General features: G+C 46.4%; 1 protein-coding gene across 1 annotated transcript; it reads right to left on the reverse strand.

Annotated features, from left to right (window-relative positions):
• Window positions 1-1,234: 1,234 nt before the first annotated feature.
• pelp1 (proline, glutamate and leucine rich protein 1) lies at window positions 1,235-21,368 on the reverse strand. The gene is made up of 20 exons (XM_085759481.1): window positions 21,184-21,368; window positions 20,861-20,925; window positions 20,037-20,142; window positions 19,339-19,488; window positions 18,644-18,715; window positions 18,501-18,560; window positions 17,079-17,235; window positions 16,772-16,904; window positions 16,183-16,270; window positions 14,619-14,707; window positions 12,415-12,528; window positions 12,162-12,312; window positions 11,555-11,708; window positions 10,436-10,491; window positions 10,222-10,355; window positions 9,792-9,894; window positions 7,125-8,171; window positions 4,832-5,566; window positions 2,673-3,017; window positions 1,235-1,777 (listed from the first exon to the last, which is right to left on the reverse strand). Exons 1-20 carry the CDS (start codon window positions 21,322-21,324, stop codon window positions 1,685-1,687), a joined length of 3,993 nt encoding a protein of 1,330 aa, XP_085615607.1. The 5' UTR covers window positions 21,325-21,368; the 3' UTR covers window positions 1,235-1,684.
• Window positions 21,369-21,404: the final 36 nt, after the last annotated feature.

Consider the following 21,404-nt stretch of genomic DNA (forward strand, 5'->3'; position numbering starts at 1 on the left):
ATATAGAGTGTTTGGTCTGAAACACGGGTCTGTCAGTCACTCTGCTCTGCTGTAAGCCGAGGAGAAAACTTTCCTTGTATCCTACAACCTTTATCCAATGAGGAGAGAGAACGGCATAAAGGGGCGGTCCTCTCTGTGTGTGCAGCCAAGGGATGCGTGTGAATGTGGTGACGTAGGGACGAGGGCGGGGACTGCTAACTCCATCGGCTGACAGGAAGTTAGCCAAAACCACCGGATCGCTTACTTCTGCTTTAAACTGTCTTAAAAAAACTCTTGACTCAGATCTATCGGCCCTTTACAGACACATCCAACCGGAAAAAAGTGGTTGCTAAGACAGTCATGTGATTATTTTTGATGAACTAATCATCATCATTTAAGCTTACTACTCATGTCCTTATGACCTCAGACTTCTCTTTATACTGGTCCTTCTAGATCTAGTTCTTATCAGGTAGCTTTTGCTTGTCTGTTGGTCTGGTCCACAGACTCCGTTAAAGTTAAGTTAAGTAAAGTTGGCTAATGTTAAATTAGGCCTAGTAAATTTGGGTTGAGTAAAGTAAATTGGGTAAAGCTGGGTCAAGAAAAGTAAGTTCGATAAAGTAAAGTTGGGTCGGATCAAATATGTAGGGTCAAGTCAAGTAGGGTCAAGAAAAGTTGAGTAAAGTTAAGTGAAGTTGCGTAAAGTTGGGATAAAGTTATGTTAAGTTGGGCAAAGTTGGGTCAAGTAAAGTATGTAGGGTCATGTAAAGTTAAGTTGGGTCAAGAAAAGTAAAGTTGTGTGAAGTTGGGTCAAGTAAAGTATTATTTGGGTAAAGTAAAGAAGATCTTAATGATCAGACAGCCTCATCTCGTCTGTTGGTCTGGTCCACAGTGACGTCCTCCGACTCCGTCTCATTGGTCCAAACATTTCAAAGGAGGTTAAATCGAAAGCAACTGGACTTAGTTATTTGTCTAGGAAGACGTTTCACCTCTCATCCAAGAGGCTTCATCAGTTCATGTAGCATCTGACCAGGCTGGGACTGGTCAGTTGCTTTCGATTTAACCTCCTTTGAAAGACTATGACCTGGGCAAATGAGAATATGCACCGGCTTATTGGTCCAAACAGTTTCATATGAACCCAACCATGTCAGGTTCAGGTTGTCTTAAAAACAACACATACCCATTTATTTGTATATAAAATCAATCATTGAAGAGCTTCAAAAAAAAAAACCTCGTAGTTGATGAACAATAAATTCATGGAAACTGTGATTTTTTTTTTCTCTTTTACTTGTTTTTTATAACAAAGAATATGAGAGTCATGAAATATGAAGAGCACAGAATCAACCCAGGAACACATGAGTATTTCTTACACTAACTGTAGATAGCATGTACCGTAAAACAGGAACAAAGGCTAGCGTTCAGAGTGACACGACTCACGGAGCTCCGCCCCCTGCTGGGCGACGAGGAAACCTACTGTTTTGTTTGTTTTTTATGGTCGAAGCTGTGACAGTACAAAAAAAACCAAAACAAAAAAGTCCCACAGCTGAAGTCAAAGAAAGAAAGAAACCTGGCGGCCATGTTTTTACAGTTCAATCCACAATGATTATGAAGATGATGAAGATGATGAAGATGATGATGAGGGAAGAGTTAACGAGGTAACTACATGATGTCACTGATGACACAGTCTCTGCTGCGTCCAGGTTCGGTTTCACGAGCACGTCGATCCCGAGGCGCCGTCCTCGTCGTCAGGTGGACAAGCAACGAAGTCGGCCAACATGGACGCCATGGCCTCGTCGTCCATCTGAGGGATACAGAGAGCGATTGACGACGACAATCAATATTTCAGATTTCAAAATAAAAAGGCACGTCTCACAAATGATGATATGTATCTATGTCTGATAGATATTTTCGATTTGGATCAATGCTCTTGAAGGGATAGTTCACCGAAAATTGAAATTTCACTCATTATCTACTCACCCTCATGTCGACTAAGGGCTGGGAGAAGTTTCAGAGTCCTCCGTGCCTTCTCTGAGTTACAGGGGGTCTCGGCGTAGCAGTGCATGTCCATATAACGGTTGCAAATGGATAACAACTGTCTTCGTAACAAAAAGACACACCAAAAAACATCCAAATACCTCCATGCTGCTCGTATGCAATGTCCCTGTTGTATTGAAGCCCCGAAATGCGAAATTGTCCCGAAAAAAAATTAAATAAGTCTATATTTCAAGCTTGTTTGTAGCGGAAGCTCCTCTTCCCGGTTCGTCCAAATTTGACGAACCAGGAGGAGGAGCTTCCACTACAAAACACGGACATTACATACGAGCAGCATGGAGGTATTCGGATGTTTTTTGGTGTGTCTTTTTGTTACGAAGACAGTTGGTATCCATTTGCAACCGTTATATGGACATGCACTGCTACGCCGAGACCCCCTGTAACTCAGAGAAGCCACGGAGGACTCTGAAACTTCTCCCAGCCCTTAGTCGACATGGGGGTGAGTAGATAATGAGTGAAATTTAAATTTTGGGTGAACTATCCCTTTGACTCAATGATTGTGATTTGATTTACCCTACGCATTCCTCCTTTAAATAATTTCAAAATAAAAGTCTGTTATTGTGTTGGTGCTTCAACTTGGCGTCAACAGCTCTGATATGTTTCCTATCATGAGTCATTGATCTTAATCACATGTCAGTTCTCACCTTTTTCTTCTCGGTGCTCTGTCCCGCCTCTTCCTCCCGCTTCCTCTTCACTCCCTTCCCTTCCTCTCCATCACTCCCTCCTCCTCCTCCTTCTCCTCCTCCTCCTCCTCCCCTCTCTGTCTCTAGCTGCTCTCCCTCCCCTCTGTCTCTTTTCTCAGAGCTGCTCTCCGCCGGCTCTTTGGGTTTCGGACTGGCGGAGGACTCTGGAGGTTCTGCAGCAGCTGTCGGGTCTGGTTCTCCCTCTGGAGGAGCCGGGGGCTGCGGCTGCTGCTGCTGCTGCTGCACCTCCTGGTTCTCCCTCACGCTGACCTCCTCCTCCTCCTGTGCTGCTTCAGGCCTGAGCTCCTGCAGAGGAACATGAGTCAGTGTCAGTTTCCTTGAAACAACACTGCAAGGATAAAAACTTCATTTATCAACCACAGAAACACGATAAGAGAGTTTCCTGTTTCCTGTTTCGCTGGAACAACTGGAGCCAGAACCGGCTGATTAGACCCAGATGCTTCGATTCTGTTGGTTCACTGGTGTTTTTAAAGTAGATAACACAGAATGAGAACAAAAGAAAGATAAACTACAACAGGATATCAGGATCATACCGAGGAAAATGAAATAATCTAATGTAAATTTCAGAAAGTGGGAAAATATTGGGAATAAACTCAGAATTTTAGGTTCTGGAAAGTTGGGTGAAATGAAGTTGAGAAAGTTGGGTTAAGAAAAGTAATGTTGTGGAAAGTAAAGTAAAGTTGGGTAAAGTTCGGGAAAGCAAAGATAAGTAAAGTTGAGTAAAGTAAAGATAAGTGAATGTGGGTAAAGTAAATCAAAGTTGGGTAAAGTGAAGTAACGATGAATGAAGTAAAGTAAAGTCGAGTTAAGTTGAGTTAAGTAAAGTAAAGTTGGGTGAAGTAAGTAAAGTAAAGTTGAGTGAAGTAAAGTTGGATAAAGTGAAGTAAGTTGAGTAAAGTAAAGTTGGGGAAAGTAAATTACGTAATGTTACGTAAGGTAAAGTTGGGTAAAGTGAAGTAAGTTGGGTAAAGTAAAGTTGAGTAAAGTAAAGTTGGGGAAAGTAAATTACGTCAAGTTAGGCAAAGTAAAGTAAAGTTGGGTAAAGTAAAGTTGGGTAAAGTAAATTACGTAAAGTTAGGCAAAGTAAAGTTGGGTAAAGTGAAGTAAGTTAGGCAAAAGTAAAGTTGGGTGAAGTAAACTTGGGTAAAGTAAATTACGTAAAGTTAGGCAAAGTAAAGTTGGGTAAAGTAAAGTTGGGTGAAGTAAACTTGGGGAAAGTAAAGTAAAGTTGGGGAAAGTAAATTACGTAAAGTTAGGTAAAATAAAGTTGGGGAAAGTAAATTACGTAAAGTTAGGCAAAGTAAAGATGGGTAAAGTGAAGTAAGTTGGGTAAAGTAAAGCTGGGTGAAGTAAAGTAAGTTGGGTGAAGTAAAGTTGGGTAAAGTAAATTACGTAAAGTTAGGCAAAGTAAAGTTGGGTAAAGTGAAGTAAGTTGGGTAAAGTAAAGCTGGGTGAAGTAAAGTAAGTTGGGTGAAGTAAAGTTGGGTAAAGTAAATTATGTTAAGTTAGGCAAAGTAAAGTTGGGTAAAGTGAAGTAAGTTGGGTGAAGTAAAGTTGGGTGAAGTAAAGTTGGGGAAAGTAAATTACGTAAAGTTAGGCAAAGTAAAGTTGGGTAAAGTTGGGTAAAGTGAAGTAAGTTGGGTAAAGTTGGGTAAAGTGAAGTAAGTTGAGTAAAGTAAAGTTGGGGAAAGTAAATTACGTAAAGTTAGGCAAAGTAAAGTAAGTTGGGTAAAGTAAATTACGTAAAGTTAGGCAAAGTTAAGTTGGGTAAAGTGAAGTAAGTTAGGCAAAAGTAAAGTTGGGTGAAGTAAAGTTGGGGAAAGTAAATTACGTAAAGTTAGGCAAAGTAAAGTAAAGTTCGGTAAAGTGAAGTAAGTTAGGCAAAGTAAAGTAACGTTGAGTTAAGTAAAGTAAAGTTGGGTAAAGTGAAGTAAGTTGGGTAAAGTGAAGTAAGTTGGGTAAAGTAAGTTAGGTAAAGTAAAGTAACGTTGCGTTAAGTAGAGTAAGTTGGGTAAAGTAAAGCTGGGTAAAGTAACATTGAGTTAAGTAAGTTGGGTAAAGTGAAGCAGCCTCTCTCTACTCTGTGATGTCACTGGTACCTGTTGGCTCTGATTGGTCGTCTGTTCTTCAGTCGACGGCGTCACCTCCGCCTCACTGGTGCTCTGCTGCTCCCACAGGTTCACCTCCTCCTGCACCGCTGCTCCTCCTCCTCCTGCTCCTCCTCCTGCTCCTGCTCCTCCTCCTCCTCCTGCTGCTCCCCCCTCCTCCACCTCCTCCCTCTCCTCCATCGCTCCTCCGGTCACGCACAGTATCTGGGGCATGGTGGGGTCGCTGTCGTCGTCCTCCTCCTCCTCCTCCCCCTCCGCTCCTCCTCGCGCCTCCTCCAGGACTCCGATGCTCTCCACCTCCTGCACCTTCATCCTGTCGTCGGGGAACACGACTCTGTTGGGCTGGATCTCCTCGATGCCTCCCTCCTCGTCTCCTTCCACGCCGAACGCCGCCATCCCTTCTTCTTCCTCTTCCTCCTCCTCTTCATCCACCACCGCCGCCGCCGCCGCTTGCGCCTCCTTCCCCTCCTCCACGCCGACGACTTCCCCTTCGCTCTTGTCCTCCGCTCCTCCTTCCAGCGGCGGTATGCCCCCGTCCTCCTCCTCCTCCTCTTCCTCCAGCTCCTCGCCCTCCTCCTCCTCCTCGTCGTAGTCCTCGTACTCCTCGCCGTCGTAGAACTCCTCCTCGGCGAAGTCGCTCACCTCGTCCTCCTCGTCCTCTTCGTCCATCCCTTCCTCCTCCTCCTCCTCCAGCTCCTCGTCGTCCTCCATGTCCTCCTCCTCCTCCTCAAATCAAATCAAATCAACTTTATTTATATGGCACTTTTCATACATTGTAACACAAAGTGCCTCACAGAGGATAAAAACAAAACAATACAAAACACCGTGAAAACCCCAAACCTCCCACCCCCACAAATATACACACAGATACACAATTACAGTACAGGTCAAAAGTTTGCAATGCATTTCCTTTATTTTCATGACTATTTACATTGTAGATTCTCACTGAAATTGACCCTTTGTTGGCCTTCTGATTGGTCTGCTGTTCCACCAATCAGAGCGCTTCTCCCCATGTCACGTGTTGCGCAACATTCTAAGGTTGGACAACCCTGGCATGAAACCCTATGAAACAAGATAGGTAGACAGCAACTTTTGGGCAAAAACTACTTTATAATTTTTCAATATGGTTAAAATGTGTGCCTGGGGTTCCTGCAATAGCGACTCACAATATCTGGAACGTATTGGAGTCATTTTTATCCCATTCCCTAAACACAAGACATCAATAAACATACTTAGCCTATGTACTGTATATAATATTACTTTAACCTTCTGTTATGTATTTAGTTGAGCTTAATAATAGGGTTTGGGGGTGGTCCACTAGGGGGAGCTCTAGGCATAGGTCAGGGGTTAACTGCATAGGTTTGTTTGTTGTTGTTGTGCAGTCCTCATGAGAAGTGAGCCTGTTTTTCCCTGGCTGTACTGTGCTAAGTGCTAAGCTCATTCATTCTCTAGTCCACTCTCTGGTCGTGTTCATAAACAGAGAAGATCTAATACCTTCAAAGTTATCTAGCAAACGTAACATTACCGCTGCTAATGTCTTTTGAACTTTGTGAAGTTTTACGAGGAGAAACGGGAGATCGGCGTAGATTAAGCGTTAGCTTGCGCCGTTAGCTACTAGCTAGTGAGTGACCAAAACAATGATTTTCTCCCATTTTTCGGAAAAGTCGGGTAATGCCCGTTCAACCGCTCTTTAGCCACGTCTGTCTTCTATCACGGACACCATTTTTCTGATATGTAAGTTAATTCAAATTTCCCTTACTAGCAATTTAAATCTGCCTAATTTTCAATGGTTTCCAATGGGAGTTAACCCTTCCGTGACCATTGTTTGTCCAACCTAGCAACAGTAACCGTGGGGGGCGGGGCCTTGACAAAGGGTCAATTCCACTAATGAACCCTGACAAGGCACGCCTGTGAAGTGAAAACCATTTTCAGGTCAGGTTCACCTCTTGAAGTTCATCAAGAGGATGCCAAGAGTGTGCAAAGCAGTAATCAGAGCAAAGGGTGGCTACTTTGAAGAAACTAGAATTGATGGGGGCAGAGATAGAGATAGAGGAGGAGGAAGAAGGAGAGAAAGAAGAAAAGAAGAAAGAGAAGACAAAGAAGAAAAGACGTGTTCTCAGTTATTTCACACTTTTTTGTTAATTCCACATGTGTTCATTCATAGTTTTGGTGCCTTCAGTGAGAATAAAGGAAACACATTGAACGAGAAGGTGTGTCCAAACTTTTGACCTGTACTGTACATAGACATACGGACATACATACCCACACACACAAACATACACACCTCCTCCTCCTCGTCCGTGCTGTTGATGTTGATGACGGCCGAGTCTTCGTTGTTGTTGTTGGCGGCCGGTGGCGGCGGATGCGGCGGCCCGTGCTGGTGCAGGTGGCGGCCCTGCTGGCTCAGCTGGTTCTGCAGCTGGTGCATCTGCAGCGGCAGCGCCATCGGCCCCGTCTGCCCCCCCGCCGCCGACGGCTGCTGCATCAACATCTGCTGCAGCTGCGGCCGGCCGGGCAGCGAGTCGCCGGGCGGAGCGGCGGCGGCGGCGGCGAGGGAGCCGGCGTTCAGCGGCGGCACCAGGGAAACCACGGAGGTGCTGACGGGAGGGAAGGAGTTGACGGGAGCGGCGGCGGCGGTGGTGAGGAGGAGCGGCGAGGACGTGGCGAGGCTGTTGGGGAGCGAGATGCCGTCTATCGTCGTTGTCGCCGACGACGCCGTGGTGGCCGCCATCGTGACGCACTCTCCTCCCGGGAGCAGCGAGGCCGCGGTGACGCCGGGCGTAGCAGACACCAGCGGGTTGTTGTTGCCGGCGGCGACGGCGGCGTTGACGTCGTCCTGCTGGTTCTCCATGCTGAGCATCCCCGGGGGGACGATGACCACGCTGTCGTCAGAGTCGCTCGCCAGGGAGATCTCCACGTCCTCCGCCTCCTCCTTGTCGTAGCGGACGAACACGGGTCTCTGGCCCTCGGGGGGGCCGAGCCCCGACGCCTCCGACAGCTGCTGCGCGGCGGCGGCGGCGGCGTGCGGCGACAGGATCATGTCGGCCGGCGTCGGGCCCTGACCCGGCAGCAGAGACAGGTGGTTCTCCAGCGAGCCGAGCAGCGAGGCCGCGCCGAGGCCGAGGGAGTGGCGGGAGGGGAAGGGCGGCGCGGGGGAGGGGCCGCCCAGCAGGGTGGGGAGGGTGAGAGAGGAGGAGGAGGAGGAGGAGGGGGCGAGGACGGGGGCGGAGGGCTTCAGGGTGAGGGGGGGCAAGGGGAGGCAGATGGAGGGGGTGCGGGGGTGGAGGAGGCAGTTACAGACGGTCAGAGCTTCAGCACAGAACGAAGAGACCTGAGGGGGAGAGAGAGAGAGGGGGGGGGGGTTATCAAGTGACTCTGTAGACGTCTCCATAAAGCAGTATCTATCATCAGATAGATACGCTTCACAAACTTTAAAGGGATACTTCACCCAAAATCAATAATTCACCAATCATCTTTCAGTTTTAGTGGTTTTCCAGTTCAGGCAGGTGAAGGGAGTTGGTGGATCTGGTTCATTAGCAACTTGATATTTGGGTTTCAGTGTCACTTGGACACAACATGAGTAAGTTAACACTTAATTTGATCTCTGTTTTTAGCCTTGTTGTCGCGAGATGTTTGTTCGTCATTGTAAACCGTTGGATGTATGATGTAAACACTGAAGAACATCTTAGCAATTCTCACGCATCTCACTCAGCCACTGGGAGCTACTGCAACACGGCTAAAAACAGATATCACATTTATTTTTTCAGAACAACTTTTTCATGTGGCGGCTTCAGGACACTTGGGTCAGTACAGATGAGCAGTATGGCGGTATCTGGATGTTTCATAGTGTGTGTTTTGGACGATTCAAAAGTGAACTCTATCCGCCGCCATTTATATGAAAATCCATTCCCAGCCGGACCCCCCCTGGAACTCCTAAAGGGGTTTTGATGACTCAGAAAGTTCTCCAAACCCTTCCTTGGCATGACGGTGAGTAGATGATTGGTGAATTATCGGTTTTGGGTGGAGTTTCCCTTTAATTTGGACAAACTACATGTTGAATTTGTAAACAGTCATACGTTGGGATATAAACACTGAGCACCATATATACTACCCGTCGTTTATGATGATTATGGAAGTTATGACGTGACTTTTGAGAACCACAGACATAAAGTGACTCTGACTCTGTTTCTCTGATCTCAGGTGACTGCTGTTGTTGTTCGCCTGTCTCGGCTGCTTAACGTATTAAAAACACCTCCACACCCTCAGCTGCTCTGATCTGTGACGTATTTGTTATTCAAACCACACAACAATGAAAAACTGTCTTGACTCTTTCACAAACAAACAAACAATGACGGCTTTGTTGAACTTTGAGCTCGTTCAGTCTGCGACGACAAAAGGAGAAGCTGCGTTTCATGTAACCCGAGTCACCTCTGGGACCAGGTTCCTGTGTCTGATAACATCTGGATTTCACAGTCGGAGCTGCTGCAGCTTCTCAGCGTGTTATAAACTGCACTTTTTCTGTTTGTTTGTTCCTTTTGTTTTGTTTTTTTGTGTTAATTGATGATGTTTGTTGAAGTTTAGATATTTCACAGTCACTTTGTAACATTTTGACACATTTTAATTACTGTACTATTCTTCAGTGAAATTTTGATGTTATTTGCACATGAAATTAGTAGTTTCTTTTTTAAATATATATATATATATGTGTACAGACCATTGTGTGTTTTATGGACTAAAGATGGAAATTAGCTTAAATCTGGTGCAACCATCCTTTAATTTTTTCTCTTTTTCAAAAAATATCAATCTATGTGCACATGGTCCCAAATTAAAATCAAATCACTCTGGTGTTTTTGAGTAAATAAATAACAACTTCATGAGAACAGGTACAAGTTTTTGCAACATTGTGTGATTTCTCTCTTTCTGTTTCTCTCTCTCTCTCTCTCTCTCTCACCTTCAGGTTGCGGTCGGTGCGTCCGCTGCTGAGGATGGAGACGGCGCAGGTCAGAGGTGGAGGCCACGAGGGCGACGGCACCAGGACCAGAGCCAGCAACAACCTGACACACACACACACACACACACACACACAATAACACACGTTAAACTACACATCACATGATCATCACAGCTGCTGGACAGATGTTGAGTGAACTAAACACAGTCTGACTCTGTAACATCTGGAGTTTCTCAGATGTTTCACCTGATCCACTCCAGATGTTCTCAATGTTTTTGTGTTTTTTTCCATTAACTTTAATGTTAATGAACATTTTCCTCTGTGGATATTTAATTAAAATGTTTTATATTTGAAGTAAAAACTAAAAACTGAACGAGAAGCAGTTTTCTTGTTCTAACTGTGTGTAGTTGTCGTTGTGTAGCAGCTGCACCTGTACAGCTCCCGTCTGCTCAGCGCGCTGCTGTACTGCCCACTGACGCCACCTCCTGGTTCACACGCCGCAGTGCTGCTCGTCTGCTGCTGCTGCAGCCGCACGCACAGCGGCAGCACCACGTCATGGAGACGCTGAGGGAGAGATGATGGAGGTTAGTATCAGTTTATGTTTGTGTTGTTGTTGTTGCCTTAGTTACTGTTGTTGTATTCACCTTGTGTATGTCGTCCTTCAGCAGCGTCCCACTGGTCAGGATGATCTGTCTGATGGCTGTGAAGGAGGAGGAGGAGGAGGAGGAGAAGGAGAAGAGACCAAAGTGGATGTTGACAGAGGAAGAAGAAGAGGAAGAAGTAGAAGGAGAGGAAGAAAACAAAGAAGAAGAAGAAAGAGGGGGAGAAGAGGAAGATGAAGAAGGAAGGGTAGAAAGAAGAGAAGGAGATGAAAAAGGAGGAGGAGGAAAAGATGTAGAAGGAAGAGAAGAAAGAGAAGGAGAAGAAAAAGAAAACAAAGAAAAAGGAGAAGTAGATGAAAAAAGAAGAGGAGAAAGAGGAGAAGAAGAAAAAGAAAAAAAAGGAGGAAAAGGAGAAGAAGATGAAGAAAGAGAAGAAGAAGAAGGAGAAGACAACATCAGTGATGGCGTCTCAGACCAGGGTTAAGGTTGAGACTCAAGCCTGAAATACACTGCATGCGGAACGACTCCGGAACGACAGCGCACTCCGCCGTCCGCCAACTCACACATGATTCGTTTGTGATCTGTTTGGTGCGGCTCCGCCGGACAACGAGTGTCGCGGGAACGCACGAGATCTCGCGAATTCACGCATAATCGCGCAATATTGCTGGCTGTAGTCTCTTGGAGAAAGAGGCATATATTCATACATACAGTAGAAGGTCGACTCGGTCCTGTGCTACAGCCTTTTCTCTCTCTCTTTTTTTTTTTCTTTCTTCATCCATGGTGTCGACGGGGTGAAAAGACGCCTGAAAACCTCTGACCTGTTGACTTCAGGTCTGCCTCGCCCATTATGACATGTTCTTGTAATGAAACCCGATCCAAGTGAACACAGAGTATTTTATTTTGAAAATCAACCGGGGTTTTATTTTGTATTTTGTAGCCGACTTCCTTCCCGGCACAATCTGCTCTGTGCTGCTTGATGCGGCATGCTCTGGCGTCCGGCAAAAATAGAAGCTCTGCGTATGTCGTTCCAGAGCAATTTCGCAGCGGAACCGGAGATTGTGTGAGCTGACACATTGACCAAAATTGAAACGTAACGGCTCCGACGCCGTGGCGGAGTCGTTACGCATGCAGTGCATTTTAGGGGTCAGTTGGACTCGTCACCTCTGAGCGCGGCCAGACACGTGTCCTGGTTGGACAGGAAGTCTCCTTTCCTCTGCAGCGCCGGCCCCACGGCATCGACCATCACCAGAGGCTTCGTACGGCGAGGACCCGGCTTACCGCCCGGCACCGCGTCCGCTGAGAGACCGGCACGGAGCTGAGGGGGAGAGGAGGGGGGGGGTGAGTAGAAGACAGAGAGAGGAGAAGAGTCAGAGCCAGTCCTGCACCTCCTCCCGTGTCATCAGTAGTTGCGTTTCCATTAGGGCTGTCAGTTTTTAGAAAAATGAGGTTCGAACGAATATAGAATGACCCGTAATTCGTTCGGATATATTCGAATATTACAACGCCCAGCAAAACTCGTGTGAGAGAAATTGGAGCAGCTTCATACCGCACTTGTTCTTGTTTTAATGTGAATCCGAACCTTTAGTCCTGTTGCTTCTATCTTGTAATGTATTTATCTGTGTGCTGTGTGATTTCTGTGTCTTGTAAGTGTAGTAACTTTTCTATGCTGCTGTCTTGGCCAGGCTTCCCTTGAAAAAGAGGTCATTGTGTCTCAACGGGACCGACCTGGTTAAATAAAGGCAAATAAAATAAAATCACTGCGTCTCACCTTGACTGACTCGGCCCCCGGTGTGATGTCACTGAGCAGCTGGTTGAACAGCAGCTCCGAGTGGCCGGGACTTGCCTGCAGCACGCCGGCCGAGGCTCCGCCCACCTGCACCCACAGCTGCAGCGTCCGGTACACCGACACACGCACCGAGCTGCACACACACACAGAGACAGAGGTTTGTTAGTGGAACCAGCTGTTGGATAGATCCAGATGTGGAGGTGTATGTATCCAGATGTGGCGGCGGCGGGGTCACCTGTAGGCTCGCTGCTGGCCCAGACTGGCCTCGGCTGCTGGCGTCCACGCCGACAGCGTCTGGGAGAACAACCGCTGCAGGACGACGGTGAACTGGACCATGCTGCTGCGCACACTGACACACACACAGAGATACAGAGATGCTGACCTTTGAACTTTTGGATACAAAATAGAGAGAGAGGAAAGAGGAAAGAGGAGAGGAGAGAGGAGAGACAATAGAGGAAAGGAGAGAGGAAAGGAAAGGAGGGAGGAGACGAGAGAGGAAAAGAGAAAGAAGAGAGGAAAGGAGAGATGAAAGGAGAGAGGAAAGGAAAGGAGAGAGGAGAGGAAAGGAGGGAGGAGACGAGAGAGGAAAAGAGAAAGAAGAGAGGAAAGGAGAGATGAAAGGAAAGGAGAGAGAAGAGAGGAAAGGAGAGATGAAAGGAAAGGAGAGAGAAGAGAGGAAAGGAGAGATGAAAGGAGAGAGGAGAGAGGAAAGGAAAGGAGAGAGGAGAAGAAAGGAGGGAGGAGAGAGGAGGTGAGAGAGGAAAAGAGAGAGAAGAGAGGAAAGGAAAGGAGGGAGGAGAGAGGAGACGAGAGAGGAAAGGAGAGAGGAGAGAGGAAAGGAAAGGAAAGGAAAGGAGGAAGTAAGGAGGGAGGAGAGAACATGAGAGGAAAGGAGAGAGGAGACGAGAGATGAAAGGAGAGAGGAAACATGAGAGGAAAGGAGAGATGAAAGGAGAGAGGAGAGGAAAGCAGGGAGGAGAGAGGAGAGAGGAAAGGAGAGAGGAAAGGAGGAAGTAGAGAGGAGATGAGAGGGAAGGAGGGAGGAGAGAGGATAAGGAGAGGTAAGGAGAGGAAAGAGGAAAAGGAGAGATGAAAGGAAAGGAGGGAGAAGAGAGGAGATGAGAGAGGGAAGGAGGGAGGAGAGAGGATAAGGAGAGGTAAGGAGGAGAGGAGAGAGGAAAAGGAGAGATGAAAGGAAAGGAGGGAGAAGAGGAGACGAGAGAGGGAAGGAGGGAGGAGAGAGGATAAGGAGAGGTAAGGAGGAGAGGAGAGAGGAAAAGGAGAGATGAAAGGAGAGAGGAAAGGAAAGGAGGGAGGAGATGAGAGTGGGAAGGAGAGAGGATACGGAGAGGTAAGGAGGAGAGGAGAGAGGAAAAGGAGAGATGAAAGGAGAGAGGAAACATGAGAGGAAAGGAGAGATGAAAGGAGAGAGGAGAGGAAAGCAGGGAGGAGAGAGGAGAGAGGAAAAGGAGAGATGAAAGGAAAGGAGGGAGAAGAGAGGAGATGAGAGAGGGAAGGAGGGAGGAGAGAGGATAAGGAGAGGTAAGGAGGAGAGGAGAGAGGAAAAGGAGAGAGGAAAGGAGAGAGGAAAGGAAAGGAGGGAGGAGAGAGGAAAGGAGGAAGTAGAGAGGAAATGAGAGTGGGAAGGAGAGAGGATACGGAGAGGTAAGGAGGAGAGGAGGGAGGAAAAGGAGAGATGAAAGGAGAGAGGAAACATGAGAGGAAAGGAGAGATGAAAGGAGAGAGGAGAGGAAAGCAGGGAGGAGAGAGGAGAGAGGAAAGGAGGAAGTAGAGAGGAGATGAGAGAGGGAAGGAGGGAGGAGAGAGGATAAGGAGAGGTAAGAAGGAAAGGAGAGATGAAAGGAGAGAGGAAACATGAGAGGAAAGGAGAGATGAAAGGAGAGAGGAGAGGAAAGCAGAGAGGAGAGAGGAAAGGAGAGAGGAAAGGAGGAAGTAGAGAGGAGATGAGAGAGGGAAGGAGGGAGGAGAGAGGATAAGGAGAGGTAAGAAGGAGAGGAAAGAGGAAAAGGAGAGATGAAAGGAGAGAGGAAAGGAAAGGAGGGAGGAGAGAGGAAAGGAGGAAGTAGAGAGGAAATGAGAGTGGGAAGGAGAGAGGATACGGAGAGGTAAGGAGGAGAGGAGAGAGGAAAAGGAGAGAGGAAACATGAGAGGAAAGGAGAGATGAAAGGAGAGAGGAGAGGAAAGCAGGGAGGAGAGAGGAAAGGAGGGAGGAAAGGAGGAAGTAGAGAGGAGATGAGAGAGGGAAGGAGGGAGGAGAGAGGATAAGGAGAGGAAAGAGGAAAAGGAGGGAGGAGAGAGGAAAGGAGAGGAAAGAGGAAAAGGAGGGAGGAGAGAGGAAAGGAGGAAGGAAAGGAGAGAGGACAGAGGAAACATGAGAGGAAAGGAGAGGAGTGTGTGTGTGTGTGTGTGTGAACTCACGCTGTGATGAGCGCTGACAGGACGTCCAGTGTGTTGGTGTGTATGACGGGCAGAACCAGCAGCCGCACACTCCCCTCTCCTGTCAGAGACTGACACACACACACATTTGTCCTGTTTACACGAGAGCTTTAATTCAGAATTAGAATAATTTAATTCTGAGTAAGAATTAATTCCGCTTTAAAAAGACCATGTAAACACTTAATTCCGAGTGAAAATTATTATTCGGAATTCAACCTAATTCCGAAGTAAAGCGTGCCACACACATAAAGATTTTATAAATCTCAACCGATTTTTTTATCTGTGAGAGACCCCACACATGAAGATAAAAAATCTGTGATTGAACAGTTTTGATCGTATTGTGTGTGGTGTGCTGCGATATTCCAAACACAACACACCACACACATTTTTCAGAATCTTGACCCTCTGGTCAGAAAACAATCCGCGGCATCAGCAGCGATACCAGGGGTGTCGTTGTAGCTACTCTTTCGGGTCTATTTCCGGAATGGACAATGAGAGCGACGTAATTTTTTTTTTAATGAAAGCGGGACACTTCAGCCTTTACAACGATCCCATCTGTGTGTGTCTGTGGCTCCGGACACCGAGCAGTCAAGCGGCTGTCCAATAGGGAGCCGTGCTGTCACATGACGGGCTGTGAGCGGCGGTCACATGATCGTTTAAACATGGCTGCTGTATTACCGGCTGTTGCTGGCTATGATCACTACTGTCTTTGCTATCGGCTATCAGGAAACCTCCCGTGTATGTGTGAATGTCTGTGTGAACCTCATGTAACACCAGGGCTGCACCGTGGCTCTCTGTGAGGTTGCCGGTGCTGTGTGGAGAAGTGGCTTTTTGCCGCAAGCAGCATGCAGAGCTCGGTGAGCAGGCGCTTCTCCGCACAACACCGGCTTTCCACACACAAGATGACTTTTGATTGAAACGGCCACCGAAGTCGGCCCCGATAATCGTAAATATTGAACATGTTTAATACTTACGATTATCGGCGCCGAACGTTTTCCGAGCCGATTGTCGGGGGAATTTTGACTCTTAACACACCACACACTACAAGAGAATCTTATAAGATAATCTTAAGACCTTAAGATAATCGGGCGGTGTCTGTCCGTGGTCGGAAGGGGGAAAATCGGGGCAAAATCAGCCCGATTATCTTTATGTGTGTGGCAGGCTTAAGTGGGTGGTTTATTCCAACTTTAAATCTGAAATAATTAATTCCTCGATCATGTAAACGTTTATTCTTATGGAGTTTGTTTTCTTCCGGTAGACGTAAATACGTAAACACGTGTACCCTCTGTCCAATCAGAACGCTTCCCGACCCCCAGACATTAAGCAGAATTAAATAAAGGCAATTGAACGTGTTTTCCATGTAAACCTAAATTCGGAATTACTATTTCCATGTAAACTCGAAGGAGAATATTTTAATTCCGAACAATTTAATTCAGAATAATTCATTCCGAATTAAAAAACATCATGTAAACGTGGTAATTGTTACTGTGTGTGTGTGTGTGTGTGTGTGTGTGTGTGTGTGTGTGTGTGTGTGTGTGTGACTCACGATGCTCTTGGCGCTGACGGCCAGCGCTCGACACACCAGGTTGAGAACCGGTCTGACGGGCAGACGGACGGCCGAGGCCGGGTCCACGCTGAAGGACGGAGAGGGACAGGGTCAGCTGTGATGGGTCCTTGTTGCCATGACGACAGAGACCTTTCCTCTCTCCTATCTCCTCTACTCTCTCCCCTCCACACTTCTCTCCTCTTTCCTCCTCCTTTCCATTCTCCTCCTCACTATCCTCTTCTTCCCTCCTTCCTCCTCTCTCCTCCTTTCCTCTCCTCCTCCTTTTCTCTCTCCTCCTTTCCTCTCTCCTCTCCTCCCCTCACCTCTCTCCTCTCCTCCCTCCTCTCATCTCTCCTCCTCACTCTCCTCTCCTCTCTCATTTGCTCCTTCCTCCTCCTCTTTTCCTCTCTCCTCCTCTCTCAGTTCCTCCTTTCCTCTCTCCTCACTTCTCTCCTTTCCTCTCTCCTATTCTCTCCTTCACCTGCTCCATGATGAACTTCATTTACAGTAGAATCAAAGTAATGAGACGAGAGTGTGTGTGTGTGTGTGTGTGTGTGTGTGTGTGTGTGTGTGTGTGTGTGTGTTGTACCTGAGTGTGTGTTTGAGCGCCAGGCAGACAGATGTGTATCGGTGCTGCAGCTGCAGCAGCAGCAGAGGATCTGATTGGTCGAGGTGAGGGAAGGCCAGTTCCACCCCCGGACCCTCGTACTGCACCGTCCCCTCTGAGGCGACAGGAGAGAGACCATCACACAACCATAGATAGATAGATAGATAGATAGATAGATAGATAGATAGATAGATAGATAGATAGATAGATAGATAGATAGATAGATAGATAGATAGATAGATAGATAGATAGATAGATAGATAGATAGATAGATAGATAGACACTGCACCTGTTTCTGATCCCTGGTAGATCTGAGCCAGCAGCCCATTGGCCGAGGCCAGTAGACAGTGGATCTGATTGGTCCAGCCCTCAGCTCTGCCGGCGCCGACCCCCCGGTCCAACAGCCCCCCCAGGCAGGGCAGACGGCCGTAACACTGGCACGCCATCTGACACACACACACACACACACACACACACACACACACGTTAAAATAAAGACCTGTCCTGGATCTACGTGATGTGAAGAGAGGAGAGAGGAAAGGAGAGGAGAGGAGAGAGGAGAGAGGAGAGAGGAGAGAGGAAAGGAGAAAGGAGATGAGAGAGGAGAAAGGAGGAGATGAGAGGAGAAAGGAAAGGAGAGGAGAGGAGAGAGGAAGGGGGAGAGTAGATGAGAGAGGAGAAAGGAGGAGATGAGAGGAGAAAGGAAAGGAGAGAGGAGATGAGAGAGGAAAGGAGAGGAGAGGAGAGAGGAAAGGAAAGGAGAGGGGAGACGAAAGAGGGGAAAGGAGAGAGGAGAGAGGAGAAAGGAAAGGCAAGAGGAGAGAGGAAAGGAAAGGAAAGGAAAGGAAAGGAAAGAGGAGAGAGGAGATGAGAGAGGAAAGGAGAGGAGGGAGGAGAGGAAAGGAGAGAGGAGAGAGGAGAGGAGAGAGGAAAGGAAAGGAGAGGGGAGACGAAAGAGGGGAAAGGAGAGAGGAGAGAGAAGAAAGGAAAGGCAAGAGGAGAGAGTAAAGGAGAGAGGAAAGGAAAGGAAAGGAAAGGAGAGGAAAGGAGATGAAAGAGGAGAGAGTAAAGGAGAGAGGAGAGAGTAAAGGAGAGAGGAGAAAGGAAAAGGAGAGAGTAAAGGAGAGAGGAGAAAGGAAAGGAGAGAGTAAAGGAGAGAGGAGAGAGTAAAGGAGAGAGGAGAAAGGAAAGGAGAGAGGAGAGAGTAAAGGAGAGAGGAGAAAGGAAAGGAGAGAGGAGAGAGTAAAGGAGAGAGGAATCTTTCCTCTCCTCCAAGCCAAACACACACACACATTAAGACAAACATCCTGTATCTACGTGAAGACGAGTGACGTCACAATTATAGATTTTCTTGGTACAGTTACTGTCAGAGAAATGATCACAATTATTCTGCATTAATTATTAATGTGTAAAATCAAATATAGTCAAAATATAATGACTTTATCTAATCTTATCTAATTATATACACAAAATATTTGAAGTATCTACTAATATAGGACCAATTATTAATCCTCCAGGGGAAATGATTGAAATATTTAAGTCATTAATTGTCATCTATACCAAATGTTTAAGTTTATTTTAATCGTTTTTTATTTGATTTGATTATTATAATTATTATAAATGACACGCTAACATTAATTGTGGCGTTTAATACTGCGATTAATTGTGAAAACAGGTAATCGTGATGACAGTGACAGTGAGAGACACAAACCTCCTGTGTCTTCTTGTTGGTGCTTTCCATCTTAGAGAGGAAATACGCTCCCAGTTTGTCCTGGAAAACAACAAGTAAAACATTTAAATCGATAATAAAAAACACAAAATACACAGAGTCTGGATGAGGAGACGCCGACTCACCCTCAGGGATCCGCAGGCTCGGGGGTAGTAGGTCATACAGGCCGTCATCCCCTCCATGGCCGACAGCTCACACTGACACAACAGGAGCAGGAAGGAACGTTAAAAACAAACTACAGTAAATACAAGACAGTAACGCAAAATAAAACAACAACAACACTTAACAATTATTTATGTTCAAAAGGAGTTGAAAAAAACAGCAGAATAAAATTAAATAGCACTTTTCATACAGTGATTGTAACTCAAAGTGCTTTAAAGGTCATTTAAAAACAACAAATATAAAGGCTAAGGAATAAAAACTCATCCCTAAAACTAAGTAAAATAAATACATTTATATTTAAAAGTAATAAATCTGACAATAAATGGGAGCATAAATATATAAATATGTAAATAGATAAATACAGCTACAAATAAAAACAAAGTAAAATGGCATAGGATAAAATAAAAAATAAAATGAAGTCAATATATTAAAATAAAATGTAAAAAACTGGCTTTTGAATGTATACAAATGCCTTTTCTCTTCACCCTCAATTAATCTTGGTCTGTTCTCTGGGGCAGTTTCTGCTTTTATTTTGAAAGCGGTAGTGACAGTGAGCTACAAAAAGATAGTTTTGATTATTTTGTTCATCAACTATTTGTCTGAGGCTTCAAGAATCACTTTAATATTGTGTGTTTGGATGTTTTCCTCGTGTCCTCACCTCCGTCTTGAGCCCCAGCAGAGACGTCAGGATGCCCAGGACGGAGTTGAGGCCGACCTCTCGGGCGAGTTCAGCCAGCTGGGACGAGTACTGCAGCAGGTCTCTGAGGATGTTCACCGCCAGCTGGATGGTCTGGACCGGGGCCTGAGACTGAGGGAGGAACGGGACCAGGACCAGGACCAGGACCAGGACCAGAACCAGAACCAGTATTATGGATGAGTCAAACAACACACACACACACACAGGAAACATAACTTACAGTCACTACGCACTTTATTTTTCTACACAGTTACACACATTGCACATTTTCTACTTTGCACTACAATCAACGCTGCCAATTTGTTGTTGTATATACTTTTGTACATCACATTTTATTTTATTTGCTATTGCTATTTTATTATGTATAGTTTGTTCTTTATATATTTTACTATTTTATTATGTATAGTTTGTTCTTTATATATTTTACTATTTTATTATGTATAGTTTGTTCTTTATATTCTTATACTATATGTTGTTATCGTCACTGTGTGTCTGTGTAATGCTGCTGCTGCACTGTAATTTCCCAGCTTGGGATCAATAAAGTATATCTATCTATCTATCTATCTATCTATCTATCTATCTATCTATCTATCTATCTATCTATCTATCTATCAACATGTGTGTGTGTGTGTGTGTGTGTGTGTGTGTGTAGGTCGTACCTGGATGACCTGCTGCAGCGAGCGCAGCCAGGAGAGACAGTGCTGCTCAAACAGCTCACTGGAGCTGTCCTTAACCAGCATGGAGAGCAGGCACAGGCCCTCGAACCTGAGAGAGGAGAGAGGAGAGGAGAGGAGAGGAGAGGAGAGAGGAAAGTGGAAAGAGGAGAGGAGAGGAGAGAGGAAAGGAGAGAAGAAGGGAGAGGAGAGGAGAGAGGAAAGAGGAAAGGAGAGGAGAAGAAAGAGGAAAGGGGAGAGGAGAGGAAATGAGAGGAGAGAGGAAAAAGGAAAGAAGAGAGGAGAGGAGAGAGGAAAGGAGATGAGAGAGGAGAGGAGAGGAGAAAAGAGGAGAGGAGAGGAGAGAGGAAAGGAGAAAAGAAGAGAGGAGAGGGGAAAAAGGAAAGGATAGAGGCGAGAAGAGAGGAAAGGAAAGGAAAGGAGAGGAAAGGAGAGGAGAGGAGAGGAGAGAGGGAAGGAAAGGAAAGAAGAGAGGAGAGGGGAGAGGAGAAAGGGAAGGAGAGAGGCGAGGAAAGAGGAGAGGAAAGAGGGAAGGAAAGGAGAGGAATGGAAAGATAAGAGAAGAAAGAGGAAAGGAAAAGAGAGAGGAGAGGGGAGGAGAGGAGAGGAGAGGAGAGAGGAAAGAGAAGAGAAGAAAGAGGAAAGGAAAGGAGAGAGGAAAGAGGAGAGCACATACACGTGTTTATTTGTTTAGTGACACAAGCACGTGAGGATGATGTTTATAAATCACAGAAATCAACACTAATTAATTAAACAAACGGTGACGTCACAGCACAGGTGTCACACAGGTGCTTTGTTTTCCACCTCACCTGGTTTTGCTCGAGCCCAGTTTGACATTGCTGAAGCCCACGAGACCCCCGACGGCGCTCGCGCTCTGCAGAGACACACACACACACAGGTGTTCACACAGGTAACACAACAGGTAACACAACAGGTAACACAACAGGTAACACAACAGGTAACACTCCCCCCAGTTTGTGTGTGTGTGTGTGTGTGTATGTGTGTGTGTTAGTGTGAGCAGCGTGAACAACAAAAGCGTAGTGTAGTGAAGCAGCCGTTACTAGGCAGCAGCAGGCTAGCTAACAGTGAACTAGCCTCGGAGCTAACGCGTCGCCTAGCAGCCGGTACCGACCTGCGTGGGGAAGACGCCGTGTTCCCGGTAGTTGGCCAACAGCGCCGGTAGATACTCCGGACGCTGCTCCTTCAGCACCGACACCAAACCCTCCGTCAGTCGCAGAGCCGTCGGGCCATGCAGCCAAGCCGAGGTAGCCATCTTTCCTCCTCTCCGCCTGGCGACGTCACCGCTGTGCGACGGCGACGGAGGAGTGACGTAGTTATAGTGATGAGGAGAGG

This window comes from Trachurus japonicus, chromosome 18 (assembly GCF_045865225.1).
Source record: "Trachurus japonicus isolate A0001 chromosome 18, Traja_1.0".
In the NCBI taxonomy this organism is placed as follows: domain Eukaryota; kingdom Metazoa; phylum Chordata; class Actinopteri; order Carangiformes; family Carangidae; genus Trachurus; species Trachurus japonicus.

Bases quoted from the DNA above. Each gene is read 5' to 3' on its own strand.
- pelp1 (XM_085759481.1), bottom strand. From the start codon at position 21,324: ATGGCTACCTCGGCTTGGCTGCATGGCCCGACGGCTCTGCGACTGACG. The intron at 12,313-12,414 runs GTGACCCCGCCG...GTGTGTGTGCAG, and splicing joins GGCCAGCAGCGAGCCTACAG to CTCGGTGCGTGTGTCGGTGT. The intron at 9,895-10,221 runs GTGCAGCTGCTA...TGTGTGTGTCAG, and splicing joins AGCAGACGGGAGCTGTACAG to GTTGTTGCTGGCTCTGGTCC.